The sequence below is a fragment of the Dendrobates tinctorius genome, unplaced genomic scaffold (assembly GCF_039654945.1).
Source record: "Dendrobates tinctorius isolate UK_male_01 unplaced genomic scaffold, ASM3965494v1 ptg000046l, whole genome shotgun sequence".
Lineage (NCBI taxonomy): Eukaryota > Metazoa > Chordata > Amphibia > Anura > Dendrobatidae > Dendrobates > Dendrobates tinctorius.
Window position 1 is genome coordinate 87,155,663 of NW_027361714.1, and position 27,374 is coordinate 87,183,036.

A 27,374-nucleotide genomic window follows, 5' to 3' on the forward strand; every position below is an offset into this window, starting at 1 on the left:
GTTTCTGGTCGATGTACATCTAGTATGTATCACCAGTTTTATAAAGGTAATAATAGAGAACGGGGTGCTCACTGCTTTCACGATCTGGTTCTCAGAGGAAAATAAAGCAACTTTTAGAAAAAAAACCTTGGCACACAGTATAATATGAATCTATTATTTATTCATCCAAAGAGGGCATAATATGATATTGTGAGACCAGTGTTATGCAGACAAAACATCAACGTTTCGGCTATTAGGCCTTTTTCAAGATATTATACTTAAGTCCATGAAATGCCTTTTCTCCAATAACAACCTCCAGCCATGCAGCACAAGCTAGCTCTGACTCAGAGGCTTAATAGCCGAAACGTTGATGCTTTGCCTGCATAACACTGGTCTCACAATATCATATTATGCCCTCTTTGGATGAATAAATAGATTCATACTATACTGTGTGCCGCAGTTTTATAAAGGTAACAAGAAAATGTAGACAATTTTAATGGTTGCTTGATCAATTACTTAGGTGCTGGACAGAAGTGACTATTAACACCTAGATTATTAGCACCGATATCTTTTGTTGGCTTGAGATCTAAGATAAACTCAAAACAGTGCAGTAATGGAGGCCAGCACCATTTTACAAAGCCGCTGGTAATTACTAGCAGCTATGCCAGCTTTTTAACATGATTTCTGCAAAAATCACATGGTAAGGATGTATTTTTTGCTGTGGCTGTATCATGAACACAAGTAAACCGTGGCACATAACTGCTTTTACATGCAGCACAGCAGTGGCGTAACTACAAAGTTATGGGTTCCGATGCAAACTTTCAAATGGGGCCCCCGTATGCCAAAATACACGTACATCTTCACTCCGCACACCTCATATACACACGGCTCTGCTCCGCTCACCTCGTACACACGCGGCTCCGCTCCATACACCTCGTACACACATGGCTCTGCTCCGTCCACCTCGTACACACACGGCTCTTCTCCGTATACCTCGTACACACACGGCTCTTCTCAGTACACCTCGTACACACACGGCTCTGCTCTGTACACCTTGTACACACACGGCTCCGCTCACCTCGTACACACGCGGCTCCGCTCTGTACACCTTGTACACACAGCTCCGCACAAGTCGTATACTCACTGCTCTGCTCACCTCGTACACACACGGCTCCTCTCACCTCATACACCTTGTACACACAAGGCTCCGCACACCTCGTACACACACAGCTCTGCTACATCCACCCTGTAAACCCCTCCTGGCCCCACACATAAACTTCCCCTCATCACAGCAATGCACCATGACAACCAGGTCGGACTCTGCAGAGTCCTGCACACACGAGGCTCCTGATCATGTGACCCGTGACTTCTCCCCTCCTGTGACCTCATCACAGGTCATGTGTGCAGTCATCGCGCCACTCAAAGCAAGGAGCTGCACAGCCAATGAGCGGCTGCAGCTCCGCGATCGGGCCCCTAAACACTCCGGGCCTCATCGCAGCTGTGACCACGGTAGTCCCGCCCCTGCAGCACAGGTAAAGTACCACTGTATGCAACCTCCACTGTCGAATTGACAGACTAACAGCGGGACAGACACATTTTTCACTAGAGAGACCGCTATACCAGCAGAACTGAGAACCGAATCCTGTCAAGCATCAGTTCAATCAGGAATAGAACAGAAAAAAAAAAATTGCCACAGTATGGTGTCAATTTTACCTGAGGAAAACAGAGGGAACATTCTTCTTTATGAAGACTTTGCCTTAGAAAACTAGAGAATGCTGAAAGTGTCTCACTTTGCTCATGAAAAATGGAAGAAGATCCCGGTCTACCTCAGATAACTGGAAGATAAAGATAATTATTCACTCTGTCTAATGGACAGAAAGGGCATCTTCTATGTTGTCTGAGGTAGAACGAAAAAGCCTCCTCAAAAGGAGTTTAAGTAGGAAGGTGGGTGAGATCATATGAATACAGCCTTGTGCCTACGTGTTCATGTATGTATGTATGTATGTATGTATGTATGTATGTATGTATGTATTATATGCATACACACACATACACTGCTCTGGCAAAAAAAGTAAGAGACCACTGCAAAATTTTCAGTTTGTCAGATTTTTCTCTTTATAGGAATATTTTTGAGTAAAATATAAATTGCTCTTTTACTCTATAAACTACTGACAGGTCTCCAAATTTCCAAGCACTAAATTTTGTATTTATTTTCAGAAACTGAGAAATGGTCAAAATAACAAAAAAATTCAGTACTTGAAGACCTCAAATATTAAGAAAACAAGTTCATAATCATTTAGAATCAATAATACTAATGTTTTGACTCAGGAAAAGATCAGAAATCAATATTTTGTGGAATAACCATGATTTTTAATCACAGGTTTCATGCGTCTTGGCATGCTTTCCACCAGTCTTTCACACTGCTTTTGGGTGACCTTATGCCACTCCTGGTACAAAAATTTAAGCAGTTCTTTGTTTGATGGCTTGTGACTATCCATCTTCCTCTTGATTACATTCCAGAGATTTTCACTGGGGTTCAGGTCTGGTGATTGGGCTGTCTATGATTGATGTGGTGGTCCTTCATCCACACATTGATTGACCTAGCTGTGTGGGCATGGCGCATTGTCCTGCTGGATAAAACAGTCCTCAGAGTTGGGGAACATTGCCTGAGCAGAAGGAATCAACTGTTTTTCCAGGATAAACTTGTAAGCGGCTTGATTTATACATCCTTTGAAAGATTATTCTGCCCAATTCCAGCCTTGCTGAAGCATCCCCAGATCATCACCGATCCTCCACCAAATTTCACAGTGGGTCCAAGACACTTGTACGCCTCTCCAGGTCTCAGTCTAACCATTAGTTGACCAGGTGTTGGGCAAAGCTGAAAATTAGACTCATCAGAGAAGATTACCTTACTCCAGTCCTCTATGGTCCAATCCTTATGGTCTTTGGCAAACTTCAGCCTGGCTCTCCTTTGCTTCTCACTGATGAAAGGCTTTTTTCTACCTTTACATGATTTGAGCCCTGCTACAAACTGTCCTTGCCGTGCACTTCACCCTAGCTGCCATTTGCCATTCATTTTGTAGGTCACTTGATATCATCCTGAGGTTGCAGAGTGACAATCGAATAAGATGGTCATAACGGTCAGTGAAGAGTCATTTTCGCCCTCTGCTGGTCTGTAGCTTCGTTGAAACCAATGTCTGCTGCTTAACGTTGTTGTAATGGACTGCCGTTTTAGAAATTTCAAGGATGGAAGCAACATGACGCTCACTGTAACCCTCTGCTAGTAAAGCCAGAATTGAGCCCTTCTTTTCCTCACTCAAGACTTTTCAACTCCTTTGGCATGGTTAAAAGTTATTTTTTCATTCCTGTTACTTTAGGGATATTACTAGCACTTGTTTTGCCATCCAGCTTGTCCTATTGCAAGAGGATTGTGAACACCACGGCAGGTTTTTTTTTTTATACTTTCCTTCGTTAAATAAGATTTGGTTCAGGTGATCACCTAATCAGAAGCTCATTAAGTAGAATGAGGTGTACTTTGGTTGTAATTCAACTGACACTGGAATGGAATGGCCGTCAGACAGGTAGAGAAGCCGATTTTTATAAAATCGTGCAGTGGTCTCTTAATTTTTGCCAGAGTTGTGTGTGTGTGTGTGTGTGTGTGTGTGTGTGTGTGTATGTATGTGTGTATATATATATATATATATATATATATATATATATATATATATATATATATATATATATATATATATATATCACACAATCACACACAAATTATCTAGATACATTATAATTTTTTTCCTATTATTCTCTATAGACAGCATTGTGCTGAGGGAAAAGAATGTAATACAGTGGTAACCAGATAGATCTGCCACAGATATCAAACTTTCAATGTGCTCATGGATTACATCCAGAGCTGAGTATACAGTGGATACGGAAAGTATTCAGACCCCTTTAAAATTTCCACTCTGTTTCATTGCAGCCATTTGGTACATTCAGTCCCTTTGCTCAGACACTCATATTTAAGACACATTCTGTGCATTTCATTGTGATCCTCCTTGAGATGGTTCTACTCCATTGGAGTCCAACTGTGTTTAATTAAACGGATAGGACTTGTTTGGAAAGGCACACACCTGTCTATAAAAGACCTCACAGTGCATGTCATCCCAAATGAGAATCATGAGGTCAAAAGGAACTGGCCAAGGAGCTCAGAGACAGAATTGTGGCAAGGCACACATCTGGCCAAGGTTACAAAACAATTTCTGCAGTACTCAAGGTTCCTAAGAGCACAGTGGCCTCCATAATCCTTAAATGGAACTAGTTTGGGACCACCAAAAGTCTTTCTAGACCTGGACGTCCAGCCAAACTGGGCAATCGTGGGGGGAAGAGCCTTGGTAAGAGAGGTAAAGGAAAACCCCAAGATCACTGTGACTGAGCTCCACAGATGCAGCAGGGAGATGGGAGAAAGTTCCACAAAGTCAACTATCACGGCAGCCCTCCACCAGTGGGCGCTTTATGGCAGAGTGGCCAGACGGAAACCTCTCCTCAGTGCCAGACATATGAAAGCCTGCATAGTGTTCGCTAAAAAACACAAGAATGACTCCCAGACTGAGAAATAAGAATCTCTGGTCTGATGAGACGAAGATAGAACGTTTTGGTGATAATTCTAAGTGGTATGTGTGGAGAAAACCAGGCACTGCTAATCACCTGCCCAATACAATTCCAACAGTGAAACATGGTGGTGGCATCATCATGCTATGGGGGTGTTTTTCAGCTGCAGGGACAGGAAGACCGGTTGCAATTGAAGGAAATATGAATGCGGCCAATATCCTGGATGAAAACCTATTCCAGAGTGCTCTGGACCTCAGACTTGGCCGAAGGTTCACCTTCCAACAAGACACTGACCCTAAGAACACAGCTAAAATAATAAAGGAGTGGCTTCAGAACAACTCTGTGACCATTCTTGACTTGCCCAGCCAGAGCCCTGACCTAAACCCAATTGAGCATCCCTGGAGATACCTGAAAATGGCTGTCCACCAACGTTCACAACCTAACCTGACTGAACTGGAGAGGATCTGCAAGGAAGAATGGCAGAGGATCCCCAAATCCATGTGTGAAAAACTTGTTGCATCATTCCCAAGACGACTCATGGCTGTACTAGCTCAAAAAGGTACTTCTACTCAATAATGAGCAAAAGGTCTGAATACTTATGACCATGTGATTTCAGTTTTTCTTTTTTAATAAATTTGCAAAAATTTCCACATTTCTGAACTTTTTTGAATTTACCAAACAGCTGCATTGAAACAGTGAAAAATGTAAAGAGATCTGAATACTTTCTGTACCCACTGCATCTTTGCCCATCAACTAATTATACTGGGGAGAAAGTACATGCTATTGGACATTTCAGTTTGCTAAGGCTATGCTCACATCACATTTTTGCCACATAGCAGTTGCTGCACTGGGGCTTTCGTATGTTGCCCTGAAAAACATGATGTAGGTGTATAGCCTAAGGGCTTGCTCCATTGGTGGATATTTTCCCACAGTGAGCTTTTGCATATTTTTTTGCACCCATTAAGTAATATAGGTTACTGGCATTTTTCTGAAAATAGACAGCGTAAACAAAACTCACCAAAAACTCACTGTGGGAAAGTAACCTAAGATCAACTTCAAGGGTTCTACCACAAGCCTGAAGCAGATTTAGGTGGTAGAGCTGCGTGATCAAGCTGATGAAGTAGTGAGAGCTGTAACTATTAATGGTCACTATGTATACATCATATGGCTGTCGGCAAAACAATCATTCAGTTGACAGCCATCTCTCTCAAATGTGTTCCATAAGAAGACTCAACTGGCGGCAACATATCTAAAGGGAGAATAAAAAGACCTGCTTCTGAAATTCATCAAACTGTATACTTCTCTTCCTCAATGTCATCTGTTGGCAGGTTTTGTCTACTGTGCATGGAGGCCTTAATTGTAATCCTTAACACCCTTTGGAGACCACACAGGAAGTGGCATTAAATGTAATTTACTAGGTCTCAGTGACACATTATATGAGCTCTAGCCGCAATGAAGCAACTTTACTGGGAACCAAAGAGTAACAGCGTTCAAGAACCAAAATATTGTTTTAACGCCAATTATATTACCATATAATTTTTTCACTTTCCATTTTAAGAGTTTTGAAGGATTTTGGCAAAAGAACAGCCTAATCAAAATTCTTTGTTACATTTAGGTCATTATCATTATGTCGACGGCAATAAAAATAATTCACATTGGGGCAGACAAAGAATTTACACTTGTTTTCTGACATTAACACGCTAACAACAACGGCATTCAAGACCAAAGCCATATTTTGACCGCTCACCCTGAAACCATCCCCCAAAAATTTCCTCAACACTTTTGCAAAACATGTCCAACAAACTAGTGAAAACAATGCTGCTCATTTTAGCTCAATGGAGTCAGTCTTAAACGAAGTCTGTCAGCAAATAGTGACTATTCAAACCAAGCATAGTCACTCTGTGCACCCTTGGCGTGGCAAAAATTTAAGGGCATCTTCCCACCTAATTGTTTTCCCTCCGTTTCTACCCATCTCGTCTTTGATTTACAACTCTGGCTTTATAGAACCAGAGAAGGGCAGAGATGGATAGAAAATAAGTAGACGAGAATGTGCACTTAAGGCCACATTCACATGTTCAGTATTTTACATCAGTACTTGTAAGTCAAAGTCAGGAGAACAATCCAAGGAAAACTAGAATAGAAACATGGACACCACTTCTGCATTTTTCACCCACCCCTGGCTTTGGCTTACAAGTACTGACCAAATACTTAAAATGTGAACATAGCTTCAATATTTGGCCACACCAAGGGTACACAGAGTGCCTACACTTGGTTTGAACAGTCATTCTAGGCTGACAGCGCCCCTTTACGTTTCAGCCACCAACCAGCGGCACTAAATGGCCACCAAAGAGCTGCTTGTGTACTGATCGGCGGTCATTTAACAACCTGTTTATGTAGGCAGACCGTGCTTCAGATGCACACTAAGCAAATTGTACAAGAGAGGAAAAAAAAATTGAGCTTGGTTAAAGTTGGTATGCATGCAGCATATAAACACATGTTCACAGTGGCCATAAATCATACAAAACCTACAAGAAGCAAAATGAACATAAACCTTGCTTTAACTAAATAAGCAAAAAGCAAGAGTGCATTTAAATAACACAGGGTTCTTAGTAACACTGTTTTTAATCAAAAATAGCATAAAAGGCCATCCCACCCACCTTGGCAAGGTGACACTGATCAGGATGGTCCTACACTGTCTAATATTAAAAACCTTACCATGTGTCAGTTGACCTCATTGTGTGAGTGAGGGCAGACAAAGAACCAGGTCCCTAACTGTGGACACCAGCCTTGGGAAGCGTTTAAATATAATTTTCAGCTCAAGGAAGGGAGGCCACACCCCGGCTTGCACAGAATGCGAAAATACAAAAAAAAAAAACTGCGCTTGCTTTAAGTTGGAATGCATGTTCACATTGACCATAAAGCATACAAAACCTACAAGAAGCAAAATGAACATAAACCCTGCTGTAACTAAATAAGTAAAAAGCCAAAGTGCATTTAAATAAAATCTTAATATTGAATTTAAATTTACTTTTTATTTAGTTACAGCAGGGTTAATGTTCATTTTGCTTCATGTAGGTTTGTTTGATTTGTACAAGTTAGTTCAGTGTGCATAGGTTGCAAGTGGGCCAGCACCGTGGTGTAACACGTGGCATTGTTTCTTTGCAGAGCTGGGATCTTGGGTTTAAGGGTCTGTGCACACGCTGCGGATTCTGCTGTACAGTAGCATTATAACTAGTGTTGAGCATTCCGATACCGCAAGTATCGGGTATCGGCCGATACTTGCTGTATCGGAATTCCGATACCGACTTCCGATATTTTTTCAATATCGGAATTCGGCATCGGAATCGGAAGTTCAGTTGATTGACAGCCTGACGACATCATGATGCGCGGTGTGTGCGCATCATGATGCGCCGTCATTTCGGGCCTTCCGGGGGTCTCTGCCGGCCTGCCGGGGGGCTGTGTGGACTGCCCGGGGTCTGTACCGGCCTGCCGGGGGGCTGTGCCGGCCTGCCGGTGGTCTGTGCACCCTGTGGGGGTCTGTACCAGCCTGCCGGGGGGCTGTGCCGGCCTGCCGGTGGTCTGTGCACCCTGTGGGGGTCTGTACCGGCCTGCCGGGGGGCTGTGCCGGCCTGCCGGTGGTCTGTGCACCCTGTGGGGGTCTGTACCGGCCTGCCGGGGGGCTGTGCCGGCCTGCCGGGGGGCTGTGCAAGCATCGTCCGATGGGACTACAAGTCCCATCTGGCGATGCCTGCTACCATGACAGTGATTGACACATTAGCCAATGATGGGACAGTAGTAGTCCCATCATCCGGCTAATGTGTTAAATGTTAAAAAAAAAAAAAAAAAAAATACTACATACATACTACATGCATGCTACATACATACTACATGCTACATACATACTACATATATACTACATACATGCTGCATGCTACATACATACTACATGCTACATACATACCACATACATACTACATACATGCTACATGCTACATACTACATACATACATGCATGCTACATGCATGCTACATGCATGCTACATACATACTACATGCATACTACATGCATGCTACATGCATGCTACATACTACATGCATGCTACATACATACTACATGCTACATACATACTACATGCTACATACATACTACATGCTACATACATACTACATGCTACATACATACCACATACATACTACATGCTACATACATACTACATGCTACATACATACTACATGCTACATACATGCTACATACATACTACATGCTACATACATACTACATATATACTACATGCATGCTACATACATACTACATATATACTACATGCATACTGCATGCTACATACATACTACATACATACTACATGCTACATACATACCACATATATACTACATACATACAATACATTCATAGACATACAGTACATATAACATAGAGTAACATACTTACCAATACTTGTCACATTGTTCCCCGAAGCCATTGTCTTTTCCGGAATAAATATTAACATAACAAACCACAAAAATACTCACCCACGATCCGAAGCAGTCCACGAGTGTGTCCCACGACGATCTTGGGTAGAGAACTGCAGCATCAGATGATGCTGCCGTTCTCTACGGGCAGCAGGAATCCAATGACGGAAGGTAGGTATCCTTCCGCACTGTATTCCTCCGCCACTTAAAAAAAAAAAAGTCCCTAGTCTCACTTTATGCCATTGCTGTGTGGGAATTTCCCACACAGCAATGGCATAAAGTGAGACTAGGGACTTTTTTTTTTTTTAAGTGGCGGAGGAATACAGTGCGGAAGGATACCTACCTTCCGTCATTGGATTCCTGCAGCCCGTAGAGAACGGCAGCATCATCTGATGCTGCAGTTCTCTACCCAAGATCGTCGTGGGACACACTCGTGGACTGCTTCGGATCGTGGGTGAGTATTTTTGTGGTTTGTTATGTTAATATTTATTCCGGAAAAGACAATGGCTTCGGGGAACAATGTGACAAGTATTGGTAAGTATGTTACTCTATGTTATATGTACTGTATGTCTATGAATGTATTGTATGTATGTAGTATATATGTGGTATGTATGTAGCATGTAGTATGTATGTAGTATGTATGTAGCATGCAGTATGCATGTAGTATATATGTAGTATGTATGTAGCATGCATGTAGTATATATGTAGTATGTATGTAGCATGTATGTAGTATGTATGTAGTATGTATGTGGTATGTATGTAGCATGTAGTATGTATGTAGCATGCATGTAGCATGCATGTAGTATGTATGTAGCATGCATGTAGCATGCATGTAGTATGTATGTAGTATGTATGTAGCATGCATGTAGTATGTATGTAGTATGTATGTAGCATGTATGTAGCATGTATGTAGCATGTATGTAGCATGTATGTAGCATGTATGTAGCATGTATGTAGCATGTATGTAGCATGTATGTAGCATGTATGTAGCATGTATGTAGCATGTATGTAGCATGTAGGTAGCATGTAGTATGTATGTAGCATGCATGTAGTATATATGTAGTATGTATGTAGTATATATGTAGTATGTATGTTGCATGTAGTATTTATGTAGTATGAATGTAGCATGTATGTAGTATGTAGTATGAATGTAGCATGTATGTAGTATGTAGTATGAATGTAGCATGTATGTAGTATGCATGTTGTATGTATGTAGCATGTAATTTTTTTTTTTTTTTACATTCAACACATTAGCCGGATGATGGGACTACTACTGTCCCATCATTGGCTAATGTGTCAATCACTGTCATGGTAGCAGGCATCGCCCGATGGGACTTGTAGTCCCATCGGACGATGCCTGCACAGCCCCCCGGCAGGCCGGCACAGCCCCCCGGCAGGCCGGCACAGCCCCCCGGAGCCTGCACAGCCCCCCGGCAGGCCGGCACAGCCCCCCGGCAGGCCGGCACAGCCCCCCCGGCAGGCCGGCACAGCCCCCCCGGCAGGCCGGCACAGACCACCGGAGCCTGCACAGACCCCCTGGCAGGCCGGCACAGCCACCCGAAAGGCCCGTACAGACCCCAGAGAGGCTGTACAAGGGCAGGAAAGGGTTTTTCTTATTCCGATACCGGAAGTCCCATAGACTTGAATGGGACTTCCGGTATCGGAATCGGCGATACCGATACTTTTTTTAAAGATCGGCCGATACCATCCGATACGATACTTTGAAGTATCGGACGGTATCGCTCAACTCTAATTATAACCTATGGAAAACGAAAACTGCAGTGCAGACGGTGTGGTTTTCAATCCGCAGAAAGAAATGACATGTCAATTCTTTCTGCGGATTCTGCTGCGGTTTGCAATCTGCTCCATTGTAGAGATGATAAACAGCAGGGCAAAACCGCAGGGTAATATGCAGATAAACCGCAGGTCTTCTGACCTGCGGATTTACCTGCAGATTTTACTAAATCCGCGCGGACAAATCCGCAGAGCATTCCGCAGCGTGTGCACACACCCTAAATCCCAATAAGGACAACATCGGCAAGAGTTTGCATGTTCTGATATTTTCGTGTTTACACAATTTTCCTCCTACACTTCAAAGACATACTAATAGGAAATGTGGATTAGGAGCCCCGAAGGGGACAGCGATGATGAGCATATAAAGTGCTGCAGAATATGATGACACCAATAAGCAAGCATAACATCCGCTCTCAGCAGCGCAGGTGCTGTTTACACAAGATAATGTGCTTCCGAGAACTATGTTCTTTCGGGCAAACCAAAAGATCAATGTCCCTTCATGTCTCCAATGAACAAGCATTTTGAATGTACAGTACAGACCAAAAGTTTGGACACACCTTCTCATTCAAAGAGTTTTCTTTATTTTCATGACTATGAAAATTGTAGTTTCACTCTGAAAGCATCAAAACTATGAATTAATGCATGTGGAATTATATAATTGACAAAAAAGTGTGAAACAACTGTAAATATGTCTTATATTCTAGGTTCTTCAAAGTAGCCACCTTTTGCTTTGATTACTGCTTTGCACACTCTTGGCATTCTCTTGATGAGCTTCAAGAGGTAGTTCACCGGAAATGGTTTTCACTTCACAGGTGTGCCCTGTCAGGTTTAATAAGTGGGATTTCTTGCCTTATAAATGGGGTTGGGACCATCAGTTGTGTTGTGCAGAAGTCTGGTGGATACACAGCTGATAGTCCTACTGAATAGACTGCTAGAATTTGTATTATGGCAAGAAAAAAGCAGCTAAGTAAAGAAAAACGAGTGGCCACCATTACTTTAAGAAATGAAGGCCAGTCAGTCCGAAAAATGGGGAAAACTTGGAAAGTGTCCCCAAGTGCAGTGGCAAAAACCATCAAGCTCTACAAAGAAACCGGCTCACATGAGGACCGCCCCAGGAAAGGAAGACCAATAGTCACCTATGCTGGGGAGGATAAGTTCATCTGAGTCACCAGCCTCAGAAATCGCAGGTTAACAGCAGCTCAGATTAGAGACCAGGTCAATGCCACACAGAGTTCTAGCAGCAGACACATCTCTACAACAGCTACTAAGAGGAGACCTTGTGCAGCAGGCCTTCATGGTAAAATAGCTGCTAGGAAACCACTGCTAAGGACAGGCAACAAGCAGAAGAGACTTGTTTGGGCTAAAGAACACAAGGAATGGACATTAGACCAGTGGAAATCTGTGCTTTGGTCTGATGAGTCCAAATTTGAGATCTTTGATTCCAACCACATGTTTTTGTGCGATGCAGAAAAGGTGAACGGATGGACTCTACATGCCTGGTTCCCACCGTGAAGCATGGAGGAGGAGGTGTGATGGTGTGGGGGTGCTTTGCTGGTGACACTGTTGGGGATTTATTCAAAATTGAAGGCAAACTGAACCGGCATGGCTACCACAGCATCTTGCAGCGGAATGCTATTCCATCCGGTTTGCGTTTAGTTGGACCATCATTTATTTTTCAACAGGACAATGACCCCAACACACACCTCTAGTCTCTAAGGGCTATTTGACCAAGAAGGAGAGTGATGGGGTGCTACGCCAGATGACCTGGCCTTCACAGTCACCAGACCAGAAACCAATCAAGATGGTTTGGGGTGAACTGGACCACAGTGTGAAGGCAAAAGGGCCAACAAGTGCTAAGCATCTCTGGGAACTCCTTCAAGACTGTTGGAAGACCATTTCCGGTGACTATCTCTTGAAGCTCATCAAGAGAATGCCAAGAGTGTGCAAAGCAGTAATCAAAGCAAAAGGTGGCAACTTTGAAGAACCTAGTATATAGGACATATTTTCAGTTGTTTCACACTTTTTTGTTAATTATTTAATTCCACATGTGTTAATTCATAGTTTTGATGCCTTCAGAGTGAATCTACAATTTTCATAGTCATGAAAATAAAGAAAACTCTTTGAATGAGGTGTGTCCAAACTTTTGGTCTGTACTGTATGTCATGCGTTTGTCAGCCTGTTTAGACTGCACGATTATCCTAAGTACGACGCTCCTAAGAATGCGTGTCTGTGAAAATCGTGCAGTGCAATTGCACCATTATGGGGTGAGCCTAATCGCGGTAATGGCATGGCTTTGTGCAACACAATCTGCCAATAAATCAGCTATTAATATGAGAAATGTCAATATACTGTACACCCTGACTGCATGGGGCATCAGCAGCTAGAGCATATATGCTCAGATTTGGGGCTAAAAGGGTTTAAACAAAATAGGAAGTCATTTTCCAAATTAGAACAATAGACTTATTAGATGCGCTAGAGAATGGCAATGAGGAATGTAACGGGAGTTGACGTAAAGCATAAAAGAACATCAAGCACAATAGAGAGCTGCAGAGCAATTCAATTGAAAGTCGTAGAAATAGTAGTGAGAAAACAGATGCATTATTTATCAGAGAACAGTGTCAATGTCTTATGAAGGTTGATGGCGGTAGTGCTCAACGTTTTAGAGGCTACTGAAAAAAAAAACAAAATTTTATTGGAGGGCCTTGTGAATCCCTTACCTTTAACAGCACAAGCACGGAGGACTGAAATCTCTACCTGACTCTGCGGATTACAGAGAACCTGCGTTTACTGGTTACCAAGCAACCCCTACATTACACAATCTTTTAGAGATTTTCAGTAGATAATATATCGCTCATGAAAAAAATAAAAATGTCTGAAGGGGCCATTTCTTCTAAATCTGTGCTTTCCATGGATTTATATTTTTAAACCACTGAAATAAGATATCTGAACTTTACAGGTAGTTAAATCTAACAATGTTGAATTGCAACATTACAGGCAGAATTGTAGAAAGAATATTCAGGTGTTTGATGTAATAGTATAAAAAAATATGTTGCTGATCCAACAATGAATTGCAAGATTTTAAAGCAAATGATTTAGAACTTAGTATTTTATTTTTAGTCTTGAAGTCAGATTTTAGAACCTGCCTAAACTGTAATTTACCTATCAAGTAGGGTGATTTGTAATATTTTATTATTAAAGACAGTATATAGTAGTGTCAGATATCCTGATACCACAGTCACTTACTGGTTCATTTTATTGGTTGTTGCATGACACAAGTGTTATATGCAGACACTGTGAGATCCTTTATATTCATGAGCTACTGGTCTCCCCACCCCACCATCTATTAATGCAAAGTATAAAGAGAAAATGGTTACTCAGCCACAGAAAGACTGAGTAAGCAAATGACTTCATAAATAAAAGGTGTCAGCGCTTGGTTCATGCAATACCCAATTAAGGGTATTTTTATTTTTTTTTTAAATCAAAGCCATTGCATAAAAGGACAGCGTAAATCTGGTGTTAGCAAGATATCAGATAGACAGGCTAAACAAAATGAAAAGTAGGACAGCGGTGTCTCATTCAGGCTTCTGACTAATGAACAGTGAGCGAAGTCCATTCTTCCATCCACATCAATAAACAGGTTTTGCCAACATCAAAAAGGTTCAATTTCAAGACTAACACATCAAACATCACAGACTTTGAGGCATTGGTCAGAATAAATGATCCTATTTGAAGATGGTGACATGAGATCATGAGCATCTAAGTCTTCGCATCTATACCAATTGGACATTTCAAGGGGCAGAGGCATTCTGGCCTCTTCAGTGTTGACTGTTACGTATTGGTAAAACTGCAGCAATCTGATGCGTTTTATAGGGGGGTCATTAGAAATTATATCCACCTACCTATCGCCTTTTGGTTTTCGTTTCTGAATAATCTTTCCCTTGGGTCTTCTTTCACTTCCTATGCAAGGATTCCCTCCTAGGCCCGTTACCCGTAATGACTCAAGGCCTTTGGAAGATTTCTTAAAAGTGAATTCAACTGGCTCTCCTTCTTTAAGGCTTCTAAAACCTTCCATATAAAGTTTGCTCTGCAAAAATAGACAAAAAGAAAATATAGACATGAACTTCCCAAATACCATTGATTACATTTTCTGTTGAATGGTTTATGTCCAGTTATCCTCAAAACCTGAAAGTTGTGATGAAAATACCATTACTTCAAATATCTTTAGCCCTCATTAGCAAAAGCAGTTCTGAAACAGTTGAGGTATGCATTAAATAGAATAATATAGCCTCTATTGTATATTATGTACGGTACATCAGACAGTCATAAAAATAATTTTTAGAAGTTTTCCTGAGTCACATTACAAAAACATTTTAAAAGTATGTGAGAAGTAAAGATATTTCATAAATTACTTGCTGTTAAAACTCCATTGTGTTCCCATGCTGGCACATGTGGGAATATTACCTCCAACTCCTTACTTTCAGAGTCCATTCAAAGAACAGTACAGTAATTTCCAATCTGTCCTTTAATTAGAGGACCCCGCAGTCAAACACAGACCAGCGTACAGAAAGCAGGACTCGGTCATTAGCTCAGAGTTGTGTGCTCTGAGTAGTGATGTCATAGGGGCATGACCAGTGACCCAACATCTCCCAAGAAAGTAAGGAGGGCAGAATCGATAAAGGCATTGCAGGTTCCATGGAGACCGAAATTAACTAATCAACTAGTAACTTTGTCCAAAGGGAAAGGGGGCTCCAGAGTGCTAGATTAGGCTGGGTTCATATTGCTCTAGGGTGCTGCGTTTAACCCATCCGTTCCATAGCGGCATTAACGCTATGTAACGGATGCGCTAACGACCCATACACTGCTATAACCGAGCGCATCGCTAACGCATGTCATAATCGGCATGCGTTAGCGATGTGCCGTCATTCTGTGACGGACCATCGGACGCAGTCTGTAGCGTTCGAGGGTCCATCACTGCTAGCGAAGATGGAGCATCTGCGCTAGCGCCATCAGAAAATTGAGTAGCATTAGTGCAGTCCATTTAACGCATGTGTTCAACAGTCTGCTATAACGCAATATGAACCTGGCCTTAGATTAGATGAAGTGTCAGCACCTGCAATATTATTCTCTGTAACATTAACTGCAAGAGAGTCTTAGAACAGTATATGCTAAGTGAAGTGGGGTTAAAAGGGATAAATTGATGTAAGCAATTTATCCATCTTGAGACTATGAGTCTCAGAAGAGTGCTCTGTAGATGGAGCAGGCGAGCACTGAAGGCAAATGGGTGAGCTGGAGGACAGATACAGTTCTGGCAGAGAAGCCAGAGAACACTAGACTAGACACAGAGAAAGAAAGCTGGCAAGAAGTTCAGAAATTAAACAATAAAAGAGAGCAAGAATGGAACAGAAGGCTGAAGGAAAGATTAAAAAAAGGAAAATAAAAATGTGAGAAGTGGTTTTACAGACTGAATATAAGTAGAGCAAAAACTTTTTTCTTTGCGCCTGGAAAACCCTTTTATTATAAATTTGTATAAATTTGTGTGGGAAAAATTATTCTCTTTATGGAATAAAGCATATACATCACCTCAACTTGCTGCCCTATGCAAATACAGCACATTTCAGGGACAGCACCAGAGAAAAGAGGACTCCGCTTCTGACAGGCAGCTGTGTATACTTTAATACATAGCAAACTATCAATCACCACAGGTACAGCTTTATTCTAATGAACACAATGGATTCATATTCACGTGTATATGCGGTACTATTTCATCACTCCTGACCAACCGAAGGAAAAAAAAAAAAAAAATGGGTAAACAGATTTAATCTGTGCTGCTGAATAACTGAAGGTCTGGACGTATATCATATAGAATGTGGCTTTATTCATTCAATGTGTTTCAACGTTCTCGGACTTCATCAGGAAAATACCACAAATGTCATTTAAATCCACGTTTAGGCTATGTGCCCACGTAGCGTTTTAAAACGCACAGTGAAAACCGGACTCCTTCCCAGAAATCGCGTTTTTTCCCGCGCGATTTCACCGCGATTCTGTTCGCGATTTTCTCAAGCAGTTTCCAAGCGATTTGAAGCATCACTTGGAAAGTGATCGACAGGTTGGTCACACTCGTCAAACATCGTGTTTGACAAGTGTGACCAGCTTTTTACTATTGAGGCCGCCTATGCGGCATCAATAGTAAAAGAGAGAATGTTAAAAATGATAAAAAAATAAATAAAAAAATCGGGGTATATTTACCTTCCGACGTCCCGCGCTGCCATCCCGGGCCTCAGCGTTCCCAGTAATGCCTTGCGAGACCTGTGATGACGTTGGTCTCGCGTTACTATAGCGATCTCGCGAGACCGCTAAAGTCACGCGAGACTACGTCATCAAAGGACCTTGCCGCAAGGCATTACTGGGAACGCTGTTGCCCGGGATGGCAGCGCGGGACGTCGGAAGGTAAATATACCCCGATTTTCTATTTTGTATTCTTTTTTTTTTACAGGGGTATGGTACCCAGGGCCTGGAGGACAGTCTCCTCTCCTCCACACCGTGGGTACCAACCGCACATGAGACGCTTAACTTCCCGCATGGTGGGCATAGCCACATGCGGGAAGTAAGCGATTCTCATGCATTCCTATGGGTGCGGAATCGCGGCAATTCTTTGCGATTCCGCACAAAAGAATGATCATGCTGCGATTTTTTCCGCGATGCGATTCCGTCGCGGAAAAAAGCGCAGCATTAGCACAGCATATGCGGAATGCCATAGGAATGCATGGGGGGCGTTCTGTACACGATTTTTAAACGTTTTCGCGCCGAAAATCGCGGCAAAAACGCTTAAAAATCGCATCGTGGGCACACAGCCTTACCCATTTGTGATATACAATGTCTGCAAGATATGTTTTCTGTTGGAATGTGCTAAAATCCTCCATTTTGTGAGAAGCTGCCTGCCAGTGTCTCGGTTACATTGCACACTGCAGCAGCTTCCCTTCCCCCAAGTGTTATAAACCAACTTCCTGTCACACCATTTGGCTTCTCTCAGCCTCAGCTGAAAGAGGGAAAAAAGTGCGGGGAAAAAACGCTGTCTGAAATCAGGAGTTAGAAGTAAACCTTTAAGAGCCTGCCCTGCGAAAACCGTACAAAGTAGAGATATGAAAATCATATTTTCATAATCTGAGCGGTCCCAGCTCCGCTACAGGGTATCTTTCGAAGCTCTAACCTATCCAGAACCTGAGATATGATTTGCTCCCAAATAGAAGGTCGTACCTATGGCATGCATGGTATTGTTTGATTCTATTCGGTAAATTGCAACCATTGATACCACTGATGAGTCCATACTAGCTTCCCCCATAGAGTTATGAGGATTATAAGTTTTAGCAAGATTCCTACATTGGAAAGAGAGAGGTGGGATTAACCCAGAATGCATCTCTCCGTGATGTCACAAAGCAGAGCCTATAAGGCATTCCCTTGGCAAAACCAGCTCAGAAGAGCTCCAATCCTCGTGCTGACAAGAACTCCAGATGAGTGGAGATGTGTGGCTCCACCCCCCTCAGCCGCATGGGTTTGCCTAAAGAGCCATGAACAACAGTGAGTGTACTTTCTATGTTCATCCATCTTTTATTTTATATTTGTAACTGCACCTAATTAATGTCTCAAATTTATAGCAACTTTCATCTGTCATCACTGTCCTCTTTCGGAAAATAAATGATTTAATATTTAGCCTGTCTCCATGATCTAAGAATCGAACTATACGCCTTTGTTAGATAATCGCTACTAATTTGTCGGGTTGGCTTCGAACCCCTCCCTTGAGTCTATAACTTAAGTGGAGAAACCAGGAGCTGGTGGCAGCGTGTTGTGTACGGTGATTGCGGCTTGCTGGCAGTCCAGCAGGGTTTTATATTGCTGAATGAGGGGCTGCGGCCACAGCATTGATAATTCCCTTACTGCAGAAGCCTAATTACCGGTTCACAACAGGCAGCCCGTCCGGCGACTAATTATCCTAGGTGCAGTTCCCTGACTGACCTGAGGGTAAGGGGGGGCGCCGGAGAGCTGCGAGTTCCAAAGTGGAACTGAGAAAGTGGGATATACATAAATCCCTGCAGTACTTGGAAGATTGATAGCAGTGGTGGGGCACCCAAATTAAACTCCCCCTGCGGCAAATTGTCAGAGCGAGATTAGCTTGCTGGATATTTTTGGTCACGTGGTGCCAGTGGTGGGATAACTAAGATAAGCCCCACTGCGCCTGTGATAGCCGTGTGCCGGCATTGTGTCACGTCCCTCCGTCCGCTGATACACCAGTGTCAGTGGTGGGATTGTGACATAGTGGTGACACAGGGTCCGCTGTCCGTCACGTTTTGGTGGCAGCGGGTCCCCCGTCAGTCGTCCGTAAGTGGCGAACAGCGGTGGGCTGTTCGTCACATATCATTTTTTTCCTTGGGTTGGTCATCAGTGGACCTGTGGATCTGCTGCAGCGAATATTGTTACAAGCCATAATTTGGCTCCATCTGGTAAGTACAATTTAATTGTGTTTAACCATCTGAATCCCGGATAAGACTATTTGCGCTCTCTCTCCAACAGTATCTATTATTTCATCACTCTTGTCAGTCAGATACCTCAATTCAGAAAATTCATTATAACCAGTTGTGCTCCAAAATTGCAATATTTTTGGTTTTATGCTGGTATTATGGTGTAAACTTTTTAAGCATGACTCTCTTGCACCAAAAGGTGCAACCAAGTTTTCATGCTACTCCTGAAACTTTTCCAAAAATATTGGTGAGGCTTCAGTAAGCTTTATACCAGAATTTTTCTGACAAACAGCCTGGCAAAGGTGTTACAAGTTTATAAAAGCCATATGGCTCTTAATCAAAAGCACACAAATTCAAAAGGTGATGTCTATAAATTCCAATGCCAGATTTGATTTTTTTTTTTTAAACCATGTCTTGTTAGATAAAAAATATAAAGCATTTCAGGGTTTGTGAATAACTAAAGCATTTCAGGGTTTGTGAGTAACTGTAAATACATAATTTAAAAAAAAATAAAAATTTGCTAAAGAATTTTTCTTTTTAATAGCAGGCAACAATATAGTAAATAGACAATTTTTAGAGAGAAAAAACTACAATAAATATCTATAAAATAGTAGACATAAAGTAGGCAAATGAGTATGTATATAGTATTATATTTGCTCACACATATCCATCTAGTGGAAGCCAGGTCTTATGTCGTGTGCACTTGTGCCTTGCCCTCGGGATCCTCTGTTGTGCATCTTCTTGTTTTCCAACCTGGTGCGGCTGAATGGCTACGGTCAGGCGCCAGCTGTCCCACATGACTGCACCGGGTTGATGGGCGAATGCACACTAATAGGACTATCAGGTTCCTGACAGCGCCGGCGTACAGCCTCCGCTGAGCAGGGACTCACCTGTACTGTAGGGGCCCCGGGGACTGGAAAAGCCGGAAAGTACAGATGCACAGGACCTGAACGCTGAAGCTTTAGCAAGCAGGCACAGGACTATGGTCATGTGACAGCAAGGCGGCGGGGCTTAGCGTCCTGCTATCAGATGGTAGAAAACTCCAAAGTCTGGCAAAACTGAGGTTATACACAGTACGGGCAAATGAGGTACAGGAGGGATAAACAGACGGGAGGTCAGTCAAAGCCAAAGGTCATACACAAGAGGGCGGTGCGGTACCAAAGAGACGAGCAGAGAGTAGTCGGGTCACAAGCAGAGAGTCATACACGAGAGAGCGGTGCGGTACAAGAGGGGCAGGCAGAACTCGTAACAGGGACAGAACCGGATCACAACCAAACAAGCAGCAAGTTATCAGGCACACGTATACAAGAGGTCAACTAACTCAGCCGAGGGCAGGAGTATAACTGACACCGGATCTAGGTCCAGTGAGCATTAAATAGCCACCCTCTGCCAGAGAGAGGCAGCACAATTAACCCACAGTCTGACCAGGACGGGCCAAAGCGAAATCCTGTCCTGAATCATAACAAGGACCTTATGGGCGTCACTGAGCATGCGCCGTATCCAGCGGTGTGATTGGCCCTACTAGGTCAGCTGACTGCAGGTCCTACACATAAATAGAGCGATATTGCAAAGGATAGGCCAAGTCCCCTGAGGAATAAATCTTTTTGTGAAACGTGTGTTGGGGTTGGTGCACAAGAGTGCTAGCCTGTCTACAACTATGGGTAATGACTGCTACATTTGATGTATACATATATTTACCAACTCTCACTAGAGTGCCTACTGTTATACATTATGATGGATATTGTTCCATGTCTTATAATGCAGGCATTAATGTGGGTATGCAGCAGCAGTTGAACCTACACTAACTACTATACAGCTCTGGCAAAAATTAAGAGACCACTGCACAGTTTTATAAAAATCAGCTTCTCTACATGTCTGACAGCCATTCTATTCCAAGTCCAACCAGAGTACACCTCATTCTATTTATTGTGCTTCTGATTAGGTAATCACCTGAACCACATCTTATTTAATGAAGGAAAGTATAAAAAAAAAAACAAAACACTCTGCTGTGGAATTCACAATCCTCTTGCAATAGGACAAGCTGAATGGCAAAACAAGTGCTAGTAATATCCCAAAAGTAATAGGAATGAAAAAAAAAAACCATTCTAAAAGCGCTGAAAAGAAAAAAGTCCTGAGTGAGGAAAAGGGATCAATTTTGGCTTTACTAGTAGAGTGAAACAGTGAGCGTCATGTTGCCTCCATCCTTAAAATTTATAAGACGGCAGTCCACTACAAGGTCAAGCAGCAGACATTGGGGACAACAAAGCTACAGACCGGCAGAGGGCAGAAACAACTTTCCACTGACCAGGATGACAGTCATCTTATTTGAATATCACTCAGCAACTGAAGGATGACATCAAGTGACCTACAAAAAGGAATGGCAAATGACAGCTGGGGTGACGTGCACGGCAAGAACAGTTCGTAAGAGGCGCGTAGAGGCAGGGCTCAAGTCATGTAAAGGTAAAAAATAAGCCTTTCATCAATGAGAAGCAAAGGAGAGCCAGGCTGAAGTTTACCAAAGACCATAAAGATTGGACCATAGATGACTAGAGTAAGGTAATCTTCTCTGAGGAGTCTAATTTTCAGCTTTGTCCAACACCTGGGTCGTCTAATGGTTAGTTGGAGACCTGGAGAGGCGAACAAGCCACAGTGTTTTGCACCCACTGTGAAATTTGGTGGAGGATCGGTGATGATCTGGAGATGCTTCAGCAAGGCTGGAATTGGGCAAGTTAATCTTTGCAAAGGACATATGAATCAAACCGCATACAAGATTATCCTGGAAAAACCGTTGATTCCTTCTGCTCAGGCAATGTTCCCCAACTCTGAGAACTGGTTTTTCCAGCAGGACAATGCGCCATGCCACACAGCTAGGTCAATCAACGTGTGGATGAAGGACCACCACATCAAATCCCTGTCATAGCCAGCCCAATCTCCAGACCTGAACCCCAGTGAAAACCTCTGGAATGTAATCAAGAGGAAGATGGATAGTCACAAGCCATCAAACAAAGAAGAACTGCTTATATTTTTGTACCAGGAGTGGCATAAGGTCACCCAAAAGCAGTGTGAAAGACTCGTGGAAAGCATGCCAAGACGCATGAAAGCTGTGATTAAAAATTACTGAACTCTTCCTGAGTTAAAACATTGGTATTGTTGTTTCAAATGATTATGAACTTGTTTTCTTAGCATTATTTGAGGTATGCAAGTACTGCATTTTTTTGTTATTTCGACCATTTCTCATTTTCTGAAAATACATACAAGAACTTAGTGCTTGGAAAATCGAAGACATGTTGTCCGTAGTTTATAGAATAAAAGAGCAAGTTACATTTTACTAAAAAATATACCTATAAAGAGAAAAATCAGACAAACTGTAAAATTTGTAGTGGTCTCAATTTTTGCCAGAGCTGTATACTGCTGCAGCCCATTTCCTTTAAATGCCGCAATTAAATGATATATTTACTACTAAAATGGATACAGCCACTTGAATTGCGATGGTTACAATATTCTGATTACTGTGCATACATTGCTCTATGGGCTATTTACATAGACGGCACTCCCTGCGCCATTTACTTTGGTTCTTGCGTCACGGATTTCTGTTTGTGTTACTTTTTTGTTCAACTTATTATATGTATCTGTGTGTGTAGATTTTGTTTTCCGATTTTAACATTTTTTCTAATAAAATGTAAACAGTTTTATTAACATAGCATGGACTCATTGGCCTCCATGTTCAATATGTTGATTGAGTTGCTATGTATCTGATATATGGGTATTTTTTGCATAGTTATGCATAAACCTTAATGATGTTGATTAGGGGTTTCTTTGTTAAAATATCTATAAAATGTATGATCAAAAACATCTATGCACTAAAAAACAGAGATAAAACACAGCATTTTACTTTAACACTAAGTAAATCAAATCACTTGCTGTCTATCACCAATCCAGTATATGATGAAATCATAACTGATGCCAATCACTAGATCATTGGGCATCCATCAAATTCCAACAGCAGGCCCTGGTCGAGTACCAAGATCAATGCTGTGCTCTAAAATTTGAATGGAGCAGCGATGTGTGTGCATAACACACACATAGGGTGCACGCCTTCATTTATAAGTAATCCATGGACAGGAACAGTCATTGGTTTTTGTACTTCTTCCTGCCTCAGTCAGTTAATCAGTGCTCTGCCCTCATATGATCCCCTCTGACTGACCCTTATCTGTACCATGCATCCAGTTGCAGCCCCTTGTCTCAATTTATTACGTGCAGATTCTTGCCAGGCTCGATGCCTACCCTGACTTACTCTTTGATCAAGTAGTTTCCCCTCTTTTCATTTCCACGTTTCTTCAGGCTGGACTTAGAATATAGCAGCTTTGACCTTTTGACAATGCTAGCTAGCTCCTGTGCCTACCCAGACTCGCTTTGACTAAGCTGTCCGTTCTCTCACACATTATTCCCACATTTACTTGGTATCAACTAAACTCAGGGACACAAATGCTAATGGGACCAAGAGTTAAGGGTGCCGGATAACGGGATACCAGACATCAAGCAGGTAGGCAGAGCTCGGGCTGCTGACTTTCCTCCCTGACACTGGGCTGTAACAAAAAAAGGAGTGTTCAGCTGAAATTGTTCTTGCTGAATAGTGAATCTTGTAGACTGAAAAAAACAATATTCTCTATACAATGTAGAGGTTATTATAGTCCACCCATGGAATACCTACACTAGAGTGGCATAAGTCAAAGCCGCCCAACCCCATTCTCAAGAGGAGGGGAGATATTAATGGGTTTGTGTGAATTCTTGTAGCTCATTGAGTTATAAGTGTTAAAAAGGTAAAAAAAAGGGGTTTATTCACTGGCCCTACTCCTGTCTACTCACCCCATTAGTCCAGAGTACTGTCCTGGCCAAAGGATATCAAGAGGGAGTAGGGAGGTAAGGGAGAGACACAGCAAAAACGATGAAGGTGGGGTGGGTAAATAGGATTAGGCAAGTATGGCTGCAGCAACATCACCTCAATGACCCCTTCACCCCACCCAAATCGCTAACAAAGTAGGCACCTCTCCTACTATATTGTTACTGCTAAGTCTCTCTTTTCATACCCTCTTCAATGTTAGGCAGGCCCACTGGGAAAGTGTTCATTAGCCCACACATGCACTGTGCTCACTACAGTAATCTCTAGTCAACCTTAAGCCGTCTTCCTCCACTCATCCATTGGTCAGCAGACATGGAAGCTTTCCACACCTCACTACGCAATGTAGAAAAACAAAACACTTGAAAACTAAATAAAAAATGAGCCCACATTTTGACACAACTTGACTATCTATCCAGATTGATTAGCCTTCCACCACTGCTAAAGGGGCAGATGCACCTGTACTCGGGTATTCTCGCCGGTCACACTGCGATAGGCTCAATGCTTCTTAAATATAGTCTCCAGCTTCACTGCAGCCTGGGCATCAACACCTGAGGCTGGCTTACTGTATAATGCCAAAACAAAGCACTACCCCCAAGTGCGCTGGGTTTGGCACCAGTCATAAGTATCACTGTGGGGTATTCCAGTCACTTTAAAAAAATCTAGTTCTGACTTCATTGCAGCCTTGGCAACAACTGGGTAGGAATTATTCACAAAGTCAACGAGCAAGTACAGTTTTACAATGCACCCCTGTCAGAAGAGGAATATAGTTTACATTTGGGACACTTGTTTTTGCCTACTACCTCACCCCGTGACCCCCACTCTCCCTACCCTAGGATGGTTGATTCAGATTAGACTAACCGGCTACATAACCCTCTTCAATAGGTAGATCATTATGCCAAACTGAATATGTATGCTCTCTCCACCAAATCAGCATCCACATAGATCCCATGAAAATGCCGATTTGGTGGACAGAACATATAGATTCAGTGTGTCTGTCCACTAAAACAGCAACTGCATAGAATCTGTGGGTGTGTCAAACAGGAAGACATCTGGACAGAAAATATGTCTGCCCACTAGGGCAACATCCACATAGATGGGAAGAATCTACTTACAATCTGTGTATTCTCTATATATGTAATTCAGTATATTTGTATAAATCTTGTATGTTTTGTCAATCAACGCAATATTGGCAGGTATCCTGTAAGTGCTGCCTACTGTGGTAATGTAAGACAAGGGGCACCTGGGTGGTAGTCTGGACCAAGCTCACCCACTAAACAGTCTGTAGACACTCCGGCCCCTTGTACATGCAATCTGGGATGGATTCGGTCTTTCCCCCAAACAGTTACCTTCTCTCCTCGGGCCACAGCAATCCAGGCAATGAAGAGTCCAGAGATGCAGCTGTATTCAGGGAAAGCGTAACTTTTTATTGATCAGAGGATGGGCATAAGACAATTTTCAACACTGGATTTCCGGCTCTCGCCCTGACATTTGCTGCAGTTGTACCCACAACGCCCGCAGCAGCTGAAGACCACAGTCGTCCAACCTCTGGAATATGGGCGCCTGAGACCCCTTCAGCGAAGGCCTCTCTATAGTCCAGAGAGCCTGTGTTGTAGTCCTTTTTTAGTCCTTGGTGATCTTTAGCCTGGAGCAACAGACTTCTCCCATCTGGGGGGTCTGTCAGTGCCCAGTCTGTCTGTATGTCTGCACAGGTCAATGATCCTGGCAGTTCTGGAGGGAAACAGCAGTTTTCTCTCTGCTGCTGACCCAGCCGCTCACATTAACCATTGCTATTCATAACTAAATACAGCCCTTTAAGGAGAACATACATAATATAGTATAATACATTGCAAGATATAAGGCACACATATAACCATACAGGTACATCACTGGAGGTACATGGGAAATACATAGGGGGGGGGGGGGGGGTCTCGGTAACCTGGATACCTAAAGCGCTCCCAAAAATTGGCTGCTCAGCGCCACAGCTGCATGTGTCGTGGCTGTGTGACAATCACAACAAACAGGCTCTCCATGCATTTGTTGTGGCTGTCACACAGCCGCAACGCCGATCAAGTATCCAGGTTACCGAGGCAGCTATTTGGGAAGCGCTATAGCTATTCGGATAAGCACTTATCTGAAAGCTAGTCGATCAACCCTACTGATGCAATGTAAGAATTAAGCTGAATCTTTTGCATTGAACTATACCTATATTTGCATCTGTGCGTCATGAATGTGTTAACAGGGGCCTAGATGTGTCTTTTCTGGGCAGCTGCGGGCTGCTATTTATAGGCTGCGGAGGGGTAGGGTGGGCAATATCCATGGGCCCTTACCAGCCTGAGAATACCATCCCCCAGCTGTCTGCTTTAACAAGGCTGGTTGTCAAAAATGGGGGGTCCCCACACCGCTTTTTTTAAAAATTAATTAAAAAATACCCCTTTAGTCTTTATAATCAGCCTTGCTGAAGCTGACAGCTTAGGGATGCAGCCCCTAGCTGTGTGTTTTGCCTGGTTGGTTGTCAAAAATACAGGGGAACCCACTTTTTTTTTAATGATTTATTTATTTACAGTGCAGGCGACGGCTGATGATACTCCCATCAGCCGCATCCTGCTCTCACTGTTAGGCCGGCATCACACTAGCGCAGAATACAGACGAGTGCTATACGATAAAACATTGCATAGCACTCAGACCAGTATTCATTTATAGGGCAGCTCCCGTGTTTTGTTTTTTTTTTCTCGGCCGCTTTCAACGTGTGAGTGAAATGGCAGCACGCTGTCACTATAATAACATCCGAGTGATGTGCGATATACGCTGACCCCGGCAATGGAGGAGATGGAGAAATTAATTTCTCCACCTCCTCCGCAGCTGTGCTCCTATCCTCTCTCTGCGAGAGGTTGGAGCACAGACGCATGACACTCGGCTCCTGCTCGCAGGAGCCGAGGGTCATTAGCATATTGCATCCGATGCTCTCGCATCGGATGCCATATGCTAGTCTAACCCCGACCTTATTAGCGGAAACAGGCGTCGGCTGAAGGGAGCAGTAGTCAGCCGATACTTATGACCGGAGGTAAATGTTATACCTCCAATCACAGCTGCGGACTCACTGTTATTTG

General features: G+C 42.8%; 1 protein-coding gene across 1 annotated transcript in view; it reads right to left on the minus strand.

The window, feature by feature from the left end:
* The window catches only part of LIN28B (lin-28 homolog B), a gene marked incomplete at its 5' end in the record, with an annotated part of 86,659 nt that overhangs the window by 26,297 nt on the left and 32,988 nt on the right, over positions 1-27,374 (minus strand). The window contains one exon of the mRNA XM_073576103.1: positions 14,754-14,938. Within this exon, the coding sequence (XP_073432204.1) occupies positions 14,754-14,938 (185 nt within the window). The remainder of the gene's footprint in view (positions 1-14,753; positions 14,939-27,374) is intronic.